At 45.6% G+C, this 17587-nt stretch overlaps 6 protein-coding genes across 6 annotated transcripts; 3 read left to right on the top strand and 3 right to left on the bottom strand.

The window, feature by feature from the left end:
- Positions 1 to 106: 106 nt before the first annotated feature.
- Positions 107 to 4506, bottom strand: ONS95_013271 (uncharacterized protein; the record flags this gene model as incomplete). Its single annotated transcript, XM_058506913.1, has 6 exons — positions 107 to 3144; positions 3207 to 3441; positions 3493 to 3559; positions 3699 to 3990; positions 4096 to 4247; positions 4403 to 4506. 6 exons carry the CDS (start codon positions 4504 to 4506, stop codon positions 107 to 109), a joined length of 3888 nt encoding a protein of 1295 aa, XP_058357643.1.
- Positions 4507 to 9950: 5444 nt separating this feature from the next.
- On the top strand, positions 9951 to 11197 carry CWC2 (Pre-mRNA-splicing factor; the record flags this gene model as incomplete). Its single annotated transcript, XM_058506914.1, has 2 exons — positions 9951 to 10566; positions 10617 to 11197. The coding sequence occupies 2 exons, from the start codon at positions 9951 to 9953 to the stop codon at positions 11195 to 11197; spliced, it is 1197 nt and encodes a 398-aa protein (XP_058357644.1).
- A 131-nt stretch (positions 11198 to 11328) lies between these two features.
- ONS95_013273 (uncharacterized protein) lies at positions 11329 to 12269 on the bottom strand (the record flags this gene model as incomplete). Its single annotated transcript, XM_058506915.1, has 2 exons — positions 11329 to 12068; positions 12116 to 12269. The coding sequence occupies 2 exons, from the start codon at positions 12267 to 12269 to the stop codon at positions 11329 to 11331; spliced, it is 894 nt and encodes a 297-aa protein (XP_058357645.1).
- A 1039-nt stretch (positions 12270 to 13308) lies between these two features.
- On the top strand, positions 13309 to 13962 carry ONS95_013274 (uncharacterized protein; the record flags this gene model as incomplete). The annotated part of the gene is made up of 3 exons (XM_058506916.1): positions 13309 to 13341; positions 13412 to 13633; positions 13690 to 13962. 3 exons carry the CDS (start codon positions 13309 to 13311, stop codon positions 13960 to 13962), a joined length of 528 nt encoding a protein of 175 aa, XP_058357646.1.
- A 964-nt stretch (positions 13963 to 14926) lies between these two features.
- Positions 14927 to 15922, top strand: ONS95_013275 (uncharacterized protein; the record flags this gene model as incomplete). Its single annotated transcript, XM_058506917.1, has 1 exon — positions 14927 to 15922. The coding sequence occupies one exon, from the start codon at positions 14927 to 14929 to the stop codon at positions 15920 to 15922; it is 996 nt and encodes a 331-aa protein (XP_058357647.1).
- A 329-nt stretch (positions 15923 to 16251) lies between these two features.
- Positions 16252 to 16741, bottom strand: VMA3_2 (H(+)-transporting V0 sector ATPase subunit c; the record flags this gene model as incomplete). Its single annotated transcript, XM_058506918.1, has 2 exons — positions 16252 to 16592; positions 16645 to 16741. 2 exons carry the CDS (start codon positions 16739 to 16741, stop codon positions 16252 to 16254), a joined length of 438 nt encoding a protein of 145 aa, XP_058357648.1.
- Positions 16742 to 17587: the final 846 nt, after the last annotated feature.

Below are 17587 nucleotides of genomic sequence, written 5' to 3' on the forward strand. Positions count from 1 at the left end.
ATAACTGATGGCATTTAGTCAAAGATATATTCCCCAATGTCACTACCATTTCCCAAGACATTGATTTATTTAGTCATAGGCCAGCACTGGAAATGGACCACGGACCTCATTTTGCTGCCTCGATCTGATTCTCGTCGCCCAATGCAACCTCCAGCGTGTTCGTGTCCATACCGAAGAGTGTCCGGATTGGTTGTTGCTTTTGTCTCTCCTTTCGATCCGACAGCAGACCAATGACTGCTGCGTTGAAATTTCTGCTGAGGTCTTGCTCCCAATTAAACTCTGGGTTCAGCGTGGAGGCGAATACCCGCAATGTAGATACAGGAATATTCAGCATCTTACAAACATCTTCTGGAGTAACTAGATTGTCCATCTTCGTAATGAAGTCCACGCTTACAACTTCGGAGAATTGCTTCATTCCCAAGGGTTGAGCTACTACTTCCTGGGTTGCAGAAACACTTGCCGAGTCAGGGTCAAGCTCAAGCGCAGGTCTCTTCTCACCCGTCAGAATTTCGGTCACGAATCCTTCATCAAGAGGCTCAATCTCGTCGCCGAATTCTCCTCTCTTGCCCACCTGCCAGGGGACTCTTTGCTTCTCTGCATCGCTGATGACTTGCTGCATAAAGCCTTTTCGAATGGTCTTGCTTGCTTCATCCATCCCGTCCATCTCATCGCAGTGGGTATCGAGCAAACCCTGGTATGCCTTCACATTCTGCATGATAACCTTTTCTTGTGGTACGTCCCAGCTATCTGCAATGTCCTTGAACTTGGCCACCACTTTCAAGCACGATTCTTTGATAGCTGCATTGTCGTTATCGAGGCAGGCTTTCGCTACGGCTTGCTTGAGCTCCTTGAAAACAGCAGAGCGCTTGAGATAGACGCTTGTCACTAAGATATCGTCTTCTTCGCGGCGTGTACCTGTGGAGATAATGTGTCGAAGATAGCGCATCATCTTCTGATATGACTGACTTTGCTTCTCGAGCTTCGGAGGGAGGACGTCGAGAAGACGGCTAGCGATTGCTTCTAGATTTGCATCGTTCTGTATCATCTTGATGAAGATGGTAACGAATGTTCTCGAGTGAACAAGCTGGATGTTTCGAAGCTTGCAATACTTGATCATCCAGTCGGCACGAGACCTCTTGATATTCTCTGTCAACTCATTCTTCGTGACTATAGCAATGATTACTTTATCAAGAAGTCTCTCCAGGTTCAGGTTGAATTGTTGTTGAGGCCATCCGCTGAAGGGGTACAGTCTGACAACGGATTCGTACCAACTCCATGCGACGCCCGTTGACGGGATGTCAAATTTGGGCTCCTGTCCAAAGAGTTGCCAAACCATGCTCAAAGGACGGACCCCAGAGCCTGCGGTGGTAAGGAGGTTACCGAACAGACCACGCATCAGCTTTGTGATGGTATCCTCAGCGTCGATAGTGCGTATTGGCGCAGTGGTCTTCATGGCAGCAAGCTTGCTCATTGCTGCCATCAACAGGGCACTCATGAGTTGACCGGTCTCTGGATTTCCAGGCTGCATGTTGTGCTCTCTGGACGAGACGGCTTGACTGAGAGTATCTCTCATAATGATACGCAATGCGGCGATATGGCTTTCGTTACATTTGTCCATCCACCGAACCTTGAATGGTGATTTAAGATTAACAAATTCGTCCCAGCATACCCATGCTACCATAGAGCCGGTACCGCGTTCTTGAGAGAGATATGGTAGAGCGAGAATCGGATGTGTCGGTCCAAGCTGGTGCGTAAGTGGCCCATTATGGTTTGCCTGAGATTGCTCCATGATAATTCCTGCATCGAATCCTTCCAGAAATAGAACTCGCGAGTCCAGATCACAACATGTATCAACATCCAGAGAATTGCTCTTCAGAGTTCCTAATAGCTCCTGGTAACGCGAAGTCTCGATATTCAAAAGCATCACTCCCATATCAGCAGCTTTTGTCTCCAACAAATCTGCCAAAGTCTCGAATGTCATGGACTTTACAGCCTCGACATTGTTCTGAATGGCTGCCTGGCGCTGTAATCTTTGTAGGTCATGTGTCCTCTTGGAAGATGTCTGGGAAGACGTCATATTGCTCAAGAGCGTGATGATCGACTCCAGGCTTTTTTGGAAGGTCTTGTTATCTCTTCTGAGGTCGCCTAGCATAGCGTTCTTCTGCTTGACAGACTCTGGATCCGCCAAGTCATATTCCTTGGTCAAGAATTTGATGTATGCCGTTCTCAATGGAGCAGTTCCGTCACTGACCTTCCTGGAAAGAGAGGATATCAACACTCGCGAGAGTTCCATGAGATCCTTCTGGCTAAGAAGGACTTGTAACTGAGGGACAATTGCAGATACGTCATGCTGTAAAGTCTGTAGTTGTTCAAGGGGGAGACTGTCGAACAAGCCTCTCAGATCCTTTGGCTCGACCATCGATCCTGAGAATGGTAGCAGGACTGTGTTGGGCTCACTAAGATTGACCAGTCTCTTGACTCTACCATCTAGCAAGGATTTTAGTCCAGTTTCCCCAACTGAACTTGTGACATCCGCGCCAAAATCCAACTCGGCAGAGTTAAGATGGATATGGTTGGCCATGCCACGATAGAAGTAGAACTTCTCAGAAATCTGTACCAGAACCAAGGACTGTGGACCTGCCAGTGCGGTAACTGCATTGATGTTGACCATATCTAGCAGCTTTGTGACCTCGGTTCCTGCTACTGGGGTGGCTGGAGTCATCTGGACGACAAAGACAGCATTCATTCGCCATGGGGTAGCAAGATTTCGGGCATTGTCCGTCATCCGCTCATCAACGAGGACGACTACACTCTCGAAGCTCTCGTAGTAGGTACGAAGAGCTTCCTCACTGGAGAATGGCACACTCTGTGGTACTTTTCCTGTGGCCAGTAGTAAGGGTCCTTCAAGACGAGCTCCAAAAAGACATGGTAGAACGACTGTCGATGCAGTGCTTTCCGAAGCAGCGTTTCCATCATGTACGAATTCCAACCCTGTACCGAAGTGTATAAACTGAGTGCTGTCTTTATCGATCGTTGAAGGAAGTACCGTTGTCAGCGTCGAAAAAACTACATTCGGCTTTTGGGAGGCGAGAGGCGTTTGTGGCATGCCCAGATCCATTGAAATTGTTGATTCCGAAGCTGGGACTGTAGCTTGTTCGGATTAGTATTGTCTTGTCTCTATCGGGGCACACTGCTAGACCACTTACGCTGAGAACGAGCATGAACGGGGTCAGGGATTGACCATTCAGCACGCTGGATAGCTTCCTTGAATGAAGGACTTTCCAATGAAGAGCTCGAACACATCTTATTATGATCGGTCGTGGGAGTTGGCAGTATAGAGCAGATGAGCGAGGTGCCTTCTCGCTTGAATACGACCGGGGAACAGATGGTTGCCTCTCCAATTGATGCTGCATCTAGTGGGACTGGGACAATGTAAAGTGCCTTTGAATGTTAGCCTAGGAGTTGTTGGGGTCCTCGCAAAGCATTACTTACCTTATCTGCATGGTTCGCAATCATGACCACTGGATTTCGCTCCTGAAATCTGGTCAATTTGGTGCACCTATGCAATGAAGAGTTAGAATTGTTGAATTATATTATCAAAAGTGCCAAGAACGCTTTGAAGCTCATGCAGCATGATACAGAGACTTCATACATAGCATATGCTATCAGTAAGGGAAGCGGATCGAGGGATACTCAACTGGAAGCCAGAAACGAAAACAGCAAATGCTTTGCCGGACTGTAATTGCTCGCTAATTTTCATGTGATGGAGAAGGTCTGTTCCTTCGTTCTTATCTCCGCTATGATTGATTCCAGGGAAGGTATGCGTTGCGCCATAGCAGGTTGTCTTGCACGCAGAGTCTGCCACACATAAGTCGTAGTAGGTGGGATACCGCTCAGAAACGGCGAGGATGGCGATCTTGTCTGAATCAATGGGGACTTCGAAAGTTGACGCTGGAGCTTGCATAACAGTGTATTCATCATTGAAAATACCTACAATTATGTCAGTGACATCCAATGGAAGAGAACCATCAAAATCAATAGTGAACGAAATCCACTGAAGATTAGATGAGGGGTATGGATCTGGTAGCAACTTACGCAGCAGATTAGAAAACTTAGTCATGCGTGACTGCAGGGTTTGGCCGATTTCTCCTAAGTCGACGGCCTTGAAGAAATGGTCTTCCGCATACGAAGAAATATCGATCTCCTCAACTCCACCGGCTGTTCGGCACAGTAGTAGTTTTTCTGGGCTAAAAGAAAATCAGCATACCGAATAGTCTTTCGCAGAAACCGATAAATATTAATTAAGTGTGGAAGTTGGAGGTGTAGGTTAAAGCTGCTTGTTTGTCTGCGCTGGTCTTAGGGAGCCTTTTGCGGGGTGACGAAAGCACCTGGGTTGACTTACCTGAATGGATGTGCTGATCCAACAGGAAGATCCTCTAGAAGGGCGACGATCTGGGCTTTGGTGGTGACCAAAGGGTCAAAGTAGACCTTCGTGATCTTCTCCATGATGTTTGGTTGTGGGGGTTTGAATGAGAAACGCCGGGAAATATGAGGTTTTAAGAGTTGGAGCGAGACGGGACTGTGCCTAGAAGAGCTCGGGAAGGTGCGTCACAGTTCTGATTGAGTCATTCCCCGGCCAATGATGATAGGACAAAGAAGCTTACCCAGTATAGACAGTAAATCGTGTAGGGAATGTTATTCAATGTGATTTGCATCTCAGATGTTGAACGGTGGCGCAGCTTTTCAGCTTTGAATTCAGCTTTATGAGTCTTACGGCAAACGGTAAGGTTCCCTGTCGGCGTGCTTAAGCGAGCGCCATGAGGATTTGTTTACATTTGATGTATCGTGTTTACACTCCAGCCAGATTTGCTGCAAAGAGTCAGCAGATACCAAGGTTGAGTATTACTGTATTAATCATTTCCATTACCTTGCCCCGCTTGAGTTCTTATGATTGTAGTTTGAGCGATATCTCCGAAATTCGATCTTGTGAAGCAATGCCCAATTCTCCGTCGCAGAACCGAAGTTCGTGAGACTGAAAAGATACTAGTGGGATCCGTTTTCCAGATGCTTAGAACAACTCTATATAAACATCTTTAGAAGGTTATCTGCGTTGGTACCGGGAGCCGGAGAGGAAATGCCAATCCCAATTCGGAGAAACACTGGGACATCCAAGGCTATCCTTTACAGAGCCTCATATAGTTTCCAAATTCTTCGATGTGAATCGACAAAAGCATCTTCCACTCCTAGAATTCCTAAATTTAGAGTATCATGAATATTGTCAGCATAAAGACATTCTTCTGTGAGGCTGCGAGGCTGCGAGGCCAAAATCAAATTACCGAGAGAGGTTAGTTTTATAACTGATGAGCAAGAGCTATTTATGTTTTTTTTGTAAAACATCAAAAATCCGGGGCGGGTTTGATTATGTCGGAATTGCCATCGTCCTCGGAGCTGCAACGTAGTGGGCGGCTTCACCAGAACTCAGCAGAGATGCGGTAGATGCCTACCTGTTCTGTAATAATCCAATTGCCCCAATTCTTTCCTATGAGAAAATCGCGCCTTTCGATCCCTGCTTCAATCGGAATGAATTCTTCAGATATGGGATGTGGCCCCAAACCATAGGAGTTTATTATGCTTTTCTTGTGATATCCAGATTGGCTGTTTGTATCATATGTTTCCTGATTATTTTTGTTTACCGAGTCGTCTCCAAGATCTGCGCGGTACAGGGCAAGGGCCCATGGTTGTTGAGACATCTGAAGAAGGCACACGAGACCCCCCAAAAGGCATGCCAAAGAGCCACAACTACGTCCAAGCTAGGCGGAAGACTATCGCCCAACATTGCAACGATCTCTATTGCTTACTTTGAAGCGGCTACCCGGCGGTCGAACGCCCTGATTCTCGACGAAGCTTTGGGGGAATATTCTCAACTTACCATTGGGCGATCGGACTGATCTTGCAGTTCGTCTCTGCCATACAAGTTCTACAATACTCGTCGAATATCTTCTCGACTCGAATGAGCTTTGGACAACATGCGGCTGGAATCTGGATTCCTGTTATTCCAGAGTATGGTTATCTTAAGATTAGTGAGCATTTCAGGCACCGAACGTCACCAAAATATTGACAGAATTTAGATGGATCTGAAAGAGGAACACAGTATCATCTGAAGGATCATCTGATAGTATGGGATAGATAAAATTAAGAGGAGACATTCACACCCAAAAGCACAGCGGAACATACAGATCACTCAATGTATGCTCGACAAAGGTTTTCGAAGCGGCTTGAGTTCCGTAGTTGGTTTATGTCCGGGGAGGGCATCTGAGGAGAGGGTCTGGGGACATTTGTGCAGCCGCACTAGTAGTATGTCAAAATAAGATCGTACATGCTATACAAAGTCAACAGTGTCCGACGTGGGGGAGGGGAGTTTGCCATTTGTTTTCTTCTGCATATCTGGACGTAGTTGAATTGCTTCGTAAGGGCATGGACTCTACCGACAAACATGCTATTAACACGAGAGATAATATTTAAATTCTACCGGCTGCCAAAGGTGAAGTATACTATTGCATGAATTCGGCAGTATGTTTAACGAAGTGCTTTATAAGCTATTCTTCAGTTTGGCGTGATTCTTCGGTAAATAACGCCGACTTACCGACTTTTACTATAGACCCCACTAAAATATAATAACCTAGAATTGTAACCTCTATAACTCTATTAAATCTCTATCGATTTTCTTCGGAATTAGGTTATTTTAAAGCTCTTACCTTAAATATTCGAACCTGAGCCTACGAGCTATCTGACGTTATAGCTCCGAACCTGCTAGCTTAGAAAGTATCGAATATCAACCGAATATTATCCTATAGAGTTAATATTAACTTATAAGCTCTTACTAGAGAGTTTAGAACGATATATAAGATAATATATAAGCAGAAACAGACTCTAGATTATTAGATATTACCTTCGGAACGTTGTCGCCGTAGCCCTCTACCTATTATTACTAATGATATAAGCGAATATATTAAGGCGTTACTTAAGAGGGAGCTAGATTTATATCAGGACGAAATCGTAGCGTATCTATAAGAGGCCTACGAAGTTAACGTGTTAGTTAATTAGGTCTCTAAGGCTCTCTAAAGGCTTAATTATACTAAGAAAGTACTTAAGGTCTCTGCGAGTTAAAGGAACAACGAATTAATCGCGGCTTAGAAGCGAAAGATAGTGTTTTAGGAGGCCCGGGACTTATACTTTATCAACGAATTAGCTTATAATAAGTGTACAATAGATAGGCGTAGAGGATAAGCTCTTAGGGAAGCTTCTACAGAGGTTTAGAGAGTACTTAAACGGTTAATAAGATAGTCGATTCTCCCTATATACTCACTTTATAGTTATTATTAGCTGTTAATATACTAAGGCTTAATTACAGCTGAAATCTTCACTGAATAGCTAGAAAAGAGTATCTTACCTAAATACGTAGAGCTTAGAATTAAGGTAGTAATAATAGATAACGCGTTAATCCATAGTAACTATTAAGTATTAGCTCTCTATATAGCCTTTAGTTTTTAACTCGGATATCTCCCTCTATATTGCCTTTTTTTTAACTCTATCGAAGAGAGCTTTGTAGACCTAAAATCGTGGATTAGGAGATACTAGCGCTAGAGTAAGTATACCTAAGAGGAATTTAAAGGCTTTTTAATAATAGCTATAAGGTTAGTTGGAGTAGGAGCTAACGCTGAACGTAGAGCTAGAGGCTACTTTCGCTATTCAGGCTATTAAAGCGTATTAATTGAAGAAGGTGACGAAGTTAATATAGAATAAGAGTTAATTAAACAGAAACTACGTAGAAACTATAGCTATAAATACTACTGAAACTTACTCCTCGTGTTCTCTATTATTACCCTTATCTTCGCTTTCGTCAAGTTTGTTATTTTCCTGAATAAGAGCCTATTAATTATACTACTTCTTAAATAGCTTTAATTACTTCTGAATCGTCTTTAAAACACTACCTTTTATTCTAAGCTCTATTGCCTCTGAAATCGATATATCTTTAACTATATTAATATCGTATTCTTATTCTACGAAGGTTCTAATAGTGAAATCGAAGTAAGAGGCTACTAAAGTTACAATTGGAGGTATAACTTAACAAAGGAACGATTTTAAAGTAAATAATACCTCCTCTACCTCTGAACTACTATTACAGAATAGACTTAACTCCTATAGATCTACTATTAATATAAAGTTACTTTCAACTTATTCCTGCGGTCGAATATATAGTAATTGAGGCTCTAGAGCTATATATTCGTATACCGGAGGAGCTATATTTAGCTGAGGGTAAGGGGCTAGCGAATAGCTACTTAGAGGGTTACTAGCGTATAGAGACTATATTAGAGGGGGCGGTATCAGCGGATATTAATATAAGAAGGCATTTAGAGGCTAATATAGTGTCTGCAAGGGGTATCGAGCTAATTAATATCGTTCCGGAGATAACGATTTGTTATAATACGTCTTCTAGTGCTTCTTTTTCCCCCGCGCCTTTAATAACTAAGGCTCTAAACGAGCTATAAGCTCTTTTAAAAGGTTAACTCAATAAAGAATAAAGGGTTCGTCGATTATAGTTAATTTATCTTTAATATCACGTCTTTAACGCCTTAAATCGTCTAGGGAAAGGTAGTAGTATTTACTATCGTTAATAAAGTAAAACTTCGTAGTATAACGATAGGAACTGACTTTATAGGCTTATTGTACCTGAATAGCAGTTATAATCTCGTGTATAGTTCCCTTTTTAGCCTCCTGATTCTTTTCAACTTCCTCTAAAAGACGAGTTATTATAGTACGTAGCTTCTTTACTATCGAGCTTTCCTCCTCTTAATACACACGCTTCGGAATAGTAATAACTAGAGCCTTTAGAGTAGGAGAGTCTTTCTAAGGTAGTCGAACTATATTCTGAGGTATCTATATGATACTAAAGTATATTTAAAGCTTTCTTTACTTTAATTTCCCTGTGATTTAAGCTCGTTTGATAAAGTAGTTAAAATCGGCCTTATTAATGATATTATATTCTATAGGGTTTTAAACGTTTCCATAGGTGCTATACTAGTAAGTATAATCTCTCTGTAGTAGAGAAATACCCCTTGACTTAATCGTAGTATCTACTAACGTCTCTGCGGCTTCCTTAATAGATTTATAAGTAACTCTAACGCCTAGCTCGTTTATCACCTTCTTTATCATACTACTTATTCGCTCACTATTAAGGTACTACCGAATCTTAAAGTTTATAGCTTATATTTCAATCTACAGAGGTGTAAGAGACCGTATAATAAGAGGTTCTAACGGGGGGAGAGCTTACGGAATCGATAAAAGCTTAGAAAGTGGAGGGGGGAGTAGCGATAGAGGCTCTACTAATCCTATAGCTAGCATAACTACTCCTACACTTAAATTAGGTGTAAAAGCTGAAGTACTAACAGTAGAACCGACAGAAGAACTACTAGCTTAACTCGTACTAAGTTTAAGGGTTATTTTAAGTGCTACTAGCGGTAGGGGAAGTGGAGTGCGTAGAGCCTTCTTTTTAGAAGGTTTCCCTTGATTATTTCGAGCTTTCTTTAGAGGCATATTTAAGAATATCAAGTGGAAACAGAGAGGGGAGTTTAAGAGCTTTAAAATAACCCAATTTAGAGGCAAATCGATGGAGATTTGATGGAGTTGTGGAGGTTACAATTCTAGGTCATCATCTTTTGGTGGGGTCTATAGCAAAAGTCGGTGAGTCGGCGTTATTTACCGAAGAATCACGCCAAACTGAAGAATAGCTATATCGTCCTTAATGACACGGGCAAGGTCTGAGAAGCATGTGGCTGGAACGCTTAGCGTGCAGCTACATTAGCGGCGGGCTGTGGCGAAGCTTTCAGCCTCGACTTCAAGATTTGAGACTTCCACGACGACTCAGATCCCAGTTTGCGACAACTAACGAAATGGTCGACGTCGAGGTAGCAATCCCTGCCGCGATGGCTCCCCATGATGTGGATGTGGAGCAGACATCTACGGCTCTCACAACAACCAATAATGAGGTCGCGACGACGGGAGAGCGCAAGATGAAGAAGATCATTCGCAAAAAGAAGCGTCCAGCTCGACCCCAAGTCGATCCCTCGACCATGAAATCCGAGCCTCCTCCGCAGACAGGCACAATCTTCAATATCTGGTATAATAAATGGTCAGGTGGGGATCGGGAAGACAAATATTTGTCGAAGACTGCAGCCGCTGGACGATGCAATGTGGCGAAGGACACCGGATACACGAGAGCGGACAAAGTTACTGGTAGCTATTTCTGCCTGTTCTTTGCGCGCGGAATCTGTCCAAAAGGCCAAGAGTGCGAATATTTGCACAGATTACCTGGTATCCATGACATGTTCAACCCAAATGTGGATGTCTTCGGCAGAGACAAACATTCGGATTACAGAGATGATATGGGAGGTGTTGGAAGTTTCATGAGGCAGAATCGCACAATCTATGTTGGACGGATTCACGTCAGCGACGACATCGAGGAGGTTGTGGCTAGGCACTTTGCAGAATGGGGACAGGTTGAGCGCAGTAAGTCCACCCCCGCTCCACTTCCCACACTCGGATCTAACAGGCTTTAGTCCGCGTTCTGAATACAAGGGGCGTTGCATTCATCACATACTCGAACGAAGCAAACGCGCAATTCGCAAAAGAAGCTATGGCACATCAATCGCTTGATCATAACGAGATTCTCAACGTTCGATGGGCGAGCGCGGACCCTAATCCTATGGCACAGAAGCGCGAGGTACGGAGAATTGAGGAGCAGGCGGCAGAGGCAGTGCGAAGAGCATTGCCAGCAGAGTTTGTAGCAGAGATTGAGGGACGTGATCCAGAAGCACGAAAACGGAAGAAGATCGATGGGGGGTTTGGCTTGGCGGGTTACGAAGCTCCCGACGACATCTATTTTGCCAGAAGTGCAAACGCAGTTAATCCAGTCGGAAGGCAAGGACTAGAGCTGGAGGACGAGCAACGCTTAATGATCGAAGCTGACCAGCGGTTGATGATTGAGGCTGACCAGGTGGAGAGAGAGGAGGCAGAGGAGAATGGCATATTCTCGAATAGTACTTTGGCAGCTTTGAAAGGCGCCCAGGCGGTGGCTCCGACGCCGAAACCCCCGGCTCCATCTGGTCCTCTGGTTGCGTATGATAGTGATAGTGATTGAGATTTAGCATCTGGCGTTCAGGGGAATGGATAGGGTGGCTGCAGCAAAATGCGAATACTACGGAAGACTACCTTCATGTAATGGTCTAGCGTCTCCCAAACATACAACATTATTAAGCCAGATGCCTTGTATCAACTGTTGAAGATTCTAGAGTACAGCATTTCGTGCCTTCCCACCCACAAGTCCATGACGGGAACGCTTTGGCCAGCATCTTCGATGCTTGTGTTCCACTCTTGCTCGATGACTCGTTGTATGATGTGCTGTACATCTATACTTGCCAGTAGCTTCTGGGCATGGTATGGCCCAAAGATACTAGCTCTTACAGCAGCCGACAGCAGGGCCTTGACATGGCTCAACATGAAAACATATGCTGTCTGCTCCAAACTCATTCCCAGAATGCAAGCAATTGCTCCGAACAATGGACCAAGATGGGCGGAAGCCGTTGGCAGGTCATTGAGAATTGCAGTTGAAGATGTCCCGCGCAAAAGAATCGTGAATTCCTTCAATGCCTGTACACTTGCAACTGCTACCCCAACTGGCAATGCAGAGCTGAATGATCGATCCCAAATCGAAAGTAGAGCTCTTCCTTGAGCGACAGAGGCCCGACGACCCACCGTACACATTATTGCCGCATCTAGAGTATCATCGAGTTCCACCAAGACGAGCACGCTCCTGTAAGCCGCAAGGACGAAGGGCAAAGTGGTTGACGCATATGAGGAGAGAGAGAAGCCAAGGAAGGCGGGGAACGAGGAGCTCGGACGGGTATGGGCGAGATAAGATTCGAGACCACTACTGAATGCGAACGAGCCCAGTGGGAGCGCAGAATCCGAAAGCAGGAGCAGAAAATGGTGAGATGAGGCAGAAAACGGCCCTGAACATCATCAGAGAGTACTATGGCACACGAAAGGTTCAACCTACCAACACTTTGAAGGATCTTGGAGGGACTAGGAGTAGCTCTTTGGTTGACGCGATTGCCATTCAACTTGCGTTTAGCAACATCCAAGCGCCGTTCAAGCTCGGCGATCTCATCCTGGAGGGCTTGCGACTCCGAAAAGTCGGCTGTGTGGTTCATCAAGCTACTTTGCTGCGAGGTTGGCCAATCTCCTAGGTAGATGGACCTTGAAAGCTTTGTCGTCAAGCGCCTCGCCGCCTCGGTCCCATCTTTAGCGACCCGCTAGCTGGAGGTGGTGTCTGCTGCTCTGCTCTGCTCTACAAGATCTCACCTCCTCTCCCGTCCAGGTTCTCGGGTTCGCTTTCCAACAGCCATGCAAGACGCTGCAGGTCACGAGGGTCTCCAACAAGGCGTAACGAGCAACGACTGTCTATTCCTTTCCAATTCACTGGCTATTATTTACAGCACGGTGGCGAAGTAGCCCTGATAGCCACGCAAGGATTTGGCTATGACTGGTTAGGGGCAGAGGCATCTGCGCCTCAGGTGCTGCATCGTCAGTCACCAACAGTCACAACAATTTAAGTGACATCGGCCGAGAAGTTTTTCGTGTTCAAGTTGTCTTTGGAATGCAATGGAAATATTTGCTTCTCTTCTTTTTTCCCTGCCGCCATTCGTATGTTTTGTGCAAGGCGATGGATGGCATTACCGATTCACAGAACGCGCCGACCTTTTGGAAGGCGTCCTTTTGCCATATGAAAGAGAATTTGTTTCAATGTTCGACACAGGCACAGATTGTAAGGCAGTCACCTCACAGATCATGAGCAAATTGTGCCCTTGAGGATTATTCTGACGCGGTCTGCATATCGCTGGCTAAAGGCGAGGAGGCCATGAAACGCTGTGCCGCAATCCTACCCCAAACTCGTTGATTTGTAGTACCACATTCCTAGAAATGTTATATGCCTCTAACTGGCTTGAAAACACGAAAGTAACTTAGCTTGTTGGCCCACTGGCCAGAGTGTAGCGCCTTCACAGCCTGGCTGAAGTCCTATTCCTGGCCGACTTCTAAATTGGAGTCATCCTCACCGCTGCCTGATGTTATATAGAGAACTCATCCCATCTCTAATCCTTCCGCAATCTCTATGTTCAAATTTATCTGGATAATTTCGAGTTACTGCCGTCAAACCCACATTTTGCTCGACCATTCCATTTCACAATCTCCATGATCGTTATGCTTGCAGCTCGTGTCGCACAGGTAAGGCCACCTCCAAGTACCTGTTTTATCCCCAGCAGATATTTCAAGCCGCTGACCTTACCCGGTGTAGCTTGTGTTTGCTGCTGTCGTTCTAGCTCTATCTGTGGTTTTAATCAAAGGATATGGACCTGGCTCTGCGCCTGCTTTGATCTCTTATGGTGCTTTCTGTGGTGGAGCAGCAATTGTGGTCGCTGCTGTTAATGTGCTTGCTCTCTTTCTTGACAAACTTCAAGGCATCATCATGCTTGCTCTTGATGGATTAGCGTCCTTCTTCCTTGTGGCAGGAGGTATTGTAAGTCGTCTGAGAACCGCTTGGGCTTCGTGACTATGCTCACAATATTCAATCAGGCTTTTGCTGTGAGCATTAAGACTGGCGATTGTAAAGACCAGGTATACACCTTTAAGCACAAGTCTACTTTCTATCCGAGCTTTACGAAGACATACCCTACAACGTCGGAGAAGAAAGCTGCAAGGATGGCACGAGATGACATCGTGTCAAGATGCCGTATGGTTACTGCGGAGACGGCCATACTCTGGTTCACCTTCGCATGCTTCCTCGCAACCGTGGTACTTGCCTTCCTCACGGGCAGATCGGGCAAGAGAGGAGGTGCCATTGTCTAGTCTGTCAGTCATCTGGTTCTTATTGAGCGTCCAACATAATTGAGCCGGTGCGACAGTAGAGTAAGCCTTGGAAGACTTTTGTTTTGGTTTGGATGATATATGATGGGATTTGTCGCTGTATTATTCAGTCGTTTGTAAATATTTTCGATGTTAACACGGCAGCGGATGGATAAAGTGCGGAGTTCCTAGCGAGAATGGCATCCTGCTCTCAGAGTTGATATCTTGAGAGCATTGAAAGTTGAGAAGGAAGACGTTACTGGAGTTGCTGAAAAGTTTATGAAATGGTGCCTAGAAGAAAGCAAGAAATATAATCAGGAGAAGGACAAAGATATGCTCAGAGATGCAGTCTTTCGTTCAAGCATTCGTGAGCAGACCTTTCACTTCTTCAATTTCCACTTCAAAACCCAGGCTTTACATAAGAGGCCATAACGTTTCCAATTACTGTACTTAGATACGCAAAGCTGGGTTTTGGTGTTGAGCCTGCGCCAAATTGGATAAGAGCACGTACGTTTGTTGACAAAACAGGGATCTCGCTGAAAGCAAAACCAAAGATATTGTAAGGAAGGATGTGAAAGTTCAAGAAGATGCCCATCTGTAGTCATGATGCATGGGAGCCTTCCAGCCGCTTGGTTTTCTAGAGGCCCGCAATTCTGGGGTCAACGCCCGGCCGTCAGGTCCCCAATCAACGTCTCGTCAGACTTTCACACGCCATAGGAGTCTACTCCATAGAGCATACCAATACATTGTATATAAAGAGAGGGAAAAAGAAGTCGGTTAACTTCAGCAGAAATTGATGCCGGGAAATTTTTCTCCGATGCGTCGTTTTTGGCTATGGTGAACGAACGGTAAGTGGCGTTGCGGTATCTCAAGGACGTAGGAAAGCTGCCTGTTTCTCGTCCAACAATGAACGAACAACTCTCCTTATTCAACCAGCAACATCGAGACTATCACTGGGTGCGCGACGATGAGGATTTTCGTTGAGCAGACCTTCAGATCAACTGCATTTCTACGACTACGCCAGCCATGTCGGCCGTCTGTATTAATCAAATTCCTGGTAAACTTCTACCCCGCAACAGCTTCGCTGCGCTCAACTGACGCGACGCAGAGTGGGCCCAAACGCGTCAATTGCTCAACAAAACTACCATCCAGACCTTTCAGCACCAGCAGACAACGCCGTCCGAAAGTTTTCAGTTCTGAATCAACAACGCATTCAGCGAAAGGAGCGCGGCACCAATTTGGAAGGTCCTATCAAAAGACATATTTCCAAGAGCCCGAACCACCACAATGGCAGCCTCCCCGAGTCGGCTCAGGGGCCCTTGTCGTGGGCAGCATAGTGGGAGCATGTGTAGGAATCTTCCTTTGGAATGGGCAATTGCAGCTCGAAGCAGGTAAAAAAGCTACTAGAGAGGCGCGCCAGAAAGCCAACGACTTTCTTAAGCATTTCGTCATGTCTGCGAGGAGCCTTGAACCTGGCCGATACTACACATTGATCACCTCGGCATTCATGCATCGCGACGTTATGCATCTTGCTCTCTGTATGCTAGGGCTGTACAGCTTTGGGCGGACGACGATTATGATGACTGGAATACCTTCTTTCATGGTCTTATATTTCGGCGCTGCGATTGCTGGAGGTGTTGCCCAGGTCAAGTTTTGGGAGCGGACTCGACCACCATATGAGACGAATTATGGGATGGGCTCATCCGGGGCCATCTCTGGGCTGTTTACTGCAATGGCTTGTGCTTCGCCTATGTCAACAATGTTGCTGTTCTTTGTTCCCATGCCTATGGTTGTCGGAGCCGTGGCAGGGGTAGTTATCAGTATCGGCGGGATGCAGGGAAGGTGGCTTCAAGGTTGGGGGCATGCGGACCATTTAGGAGGTATGGCCTTTGGAGCTGTTTGGTGGTTGTTGGCGATGAGGCGGGGTGCTCCTCTGGGAAGACTCTTCAGACCCAGGTACTAGGAATGCAATGGTATCCTGGTATCCCGGCGTTGTCCATCAAAATATTATACTATGAGATTCCAGGAAAGTTCTTGGCAGGAAAGTTCTTGGTCGTTTCGCTCTCCACTATGAGTTGACAAGATATATCAGCAAGTCCTCATCTATTAATGAACATTTGCACTTCGTGCCGTTTCATAACTGAGTATCCTTGATTTTCTGTATTTGCTGTTATTAATCGTTATTTCCTTGCACTTATACTGCTGATTGCGAACTGCAGATTTTTCATCACCTATGCTCATACGTGTCTTGAAATTTTTTATCTGCAGGCCAAAGTTCTCTCCTCTTGCTTCTCAATACCCCTTACTACAATCTGTTACCCCATTCTCCGAACTAGTCAAGAGCAACAATCCGACAATCAACCCATAAATGGCCAGCACCTCAGCAAAGATCAACATCATCATCATACCCACAAACATCCTCGGTTGCTGTCCAGTAGCCCGCACGCCAGCATCACCCACAATCCCAATACAAAAGCCCGCACTGAGACAGCACAGCCCAACGGACAGACCAGCAGAGAGCTGCATGAAAGACGTATGAAGCGCTACTTTCTCTTTGAGCGAGGAGGATATGACTACTGCAACGACGAGGCCGTAGATGGCAAGAATGCCAGCGAGAATGGGTGGCATGAGATCTGGCATTAGGTCAACATTGGCTCTGGGGCTTGGAAGGGGAATTGTACGAACTTCTAATCATCATGTCTGGGCGCAGGACACTGACTGCGGATATTCCAATACCTGACTTTGCGATCCCATACGCGGCGCCTAGACTCGAGAAGATCATGGCGACTGCGCAACCCATGCACCCAAAGAATGACTGCTTATGTTAGGGACTACTTCACGTTTGTCGAAGAGGAACGAACGGCATATATGGGACTGTTTGTTGAAGCTGTGTTAGTAGTGCTTGTTCTTGCATTTCTCTGGAGATGGCAGAGAGTTAGTTACCATCGTCCTTGGTCAAAGAGCTCCATGACTAGCTGGCCTGTTGAGTCTGGAAACACTAAATGCTCCTGTGTGGACATATGTATGGGAGAAGGCTCGCAAGTGGTTCTGGCAGATTTATATCTGTCCTGAAGAGATCTGATTTAAAAAGCATGGGAAATTTAAAGGTAAGGAAAGAAGACAAATGGTCAAGTGTTCTTCAGCTCCGAGCCGAGAGCGAGGGCAAAACATCCTATTCGTCCGTCTTACCTGCAACTTAAACTGCACCGCTTGGAAGGCGGAATGGAACCTTCGTGAGCAGAATCCAGCCATACTCGTCTGTCGTACACCTCATACGTCGACTTGCTTGGTTGATGTTGCCAACTGGGCAACTAGGCAGCCACTTTCGGGTGGTTACGATTCGGGCTTGATTGGCTGCCTCGGCTGCGTGAGACGAGGGCAATGATCGCAGTGGAATAGGAGGGGCTACTATGCGGTCCCTCAAGAGGAATCTTCTGTATCAGCGATGACATTTGGTGACCTACTGATATAGTGCTCGCATAAAATGTGCAGTGTGAAGCCACATTTCCAATCTCACGTTCTGCAATGCGAGTTCTCCTTTTTGCACACAACCAAAGCTTCTGCACGATCTCGCTAGCCTCTTTGCTGAGCTTAATGTTCATTGAAATCAGATATTTTCCCTCATTTT

This window comes from Cadophora gregata (genome assembly GCF_030347475.1).
Source record: "Cadophora gregata isolate MNR1 chromosome Unknown scaffold_7, whole genome shotgun sequence".
Classification (NCBI taxonomy): domain Eukaryota; kingdom Fungi; phylum Ascomycota; class Leotiomycetes; order Helotiales; family Ploettnerulaceae; genus Cadophora; species Cadophora gregata.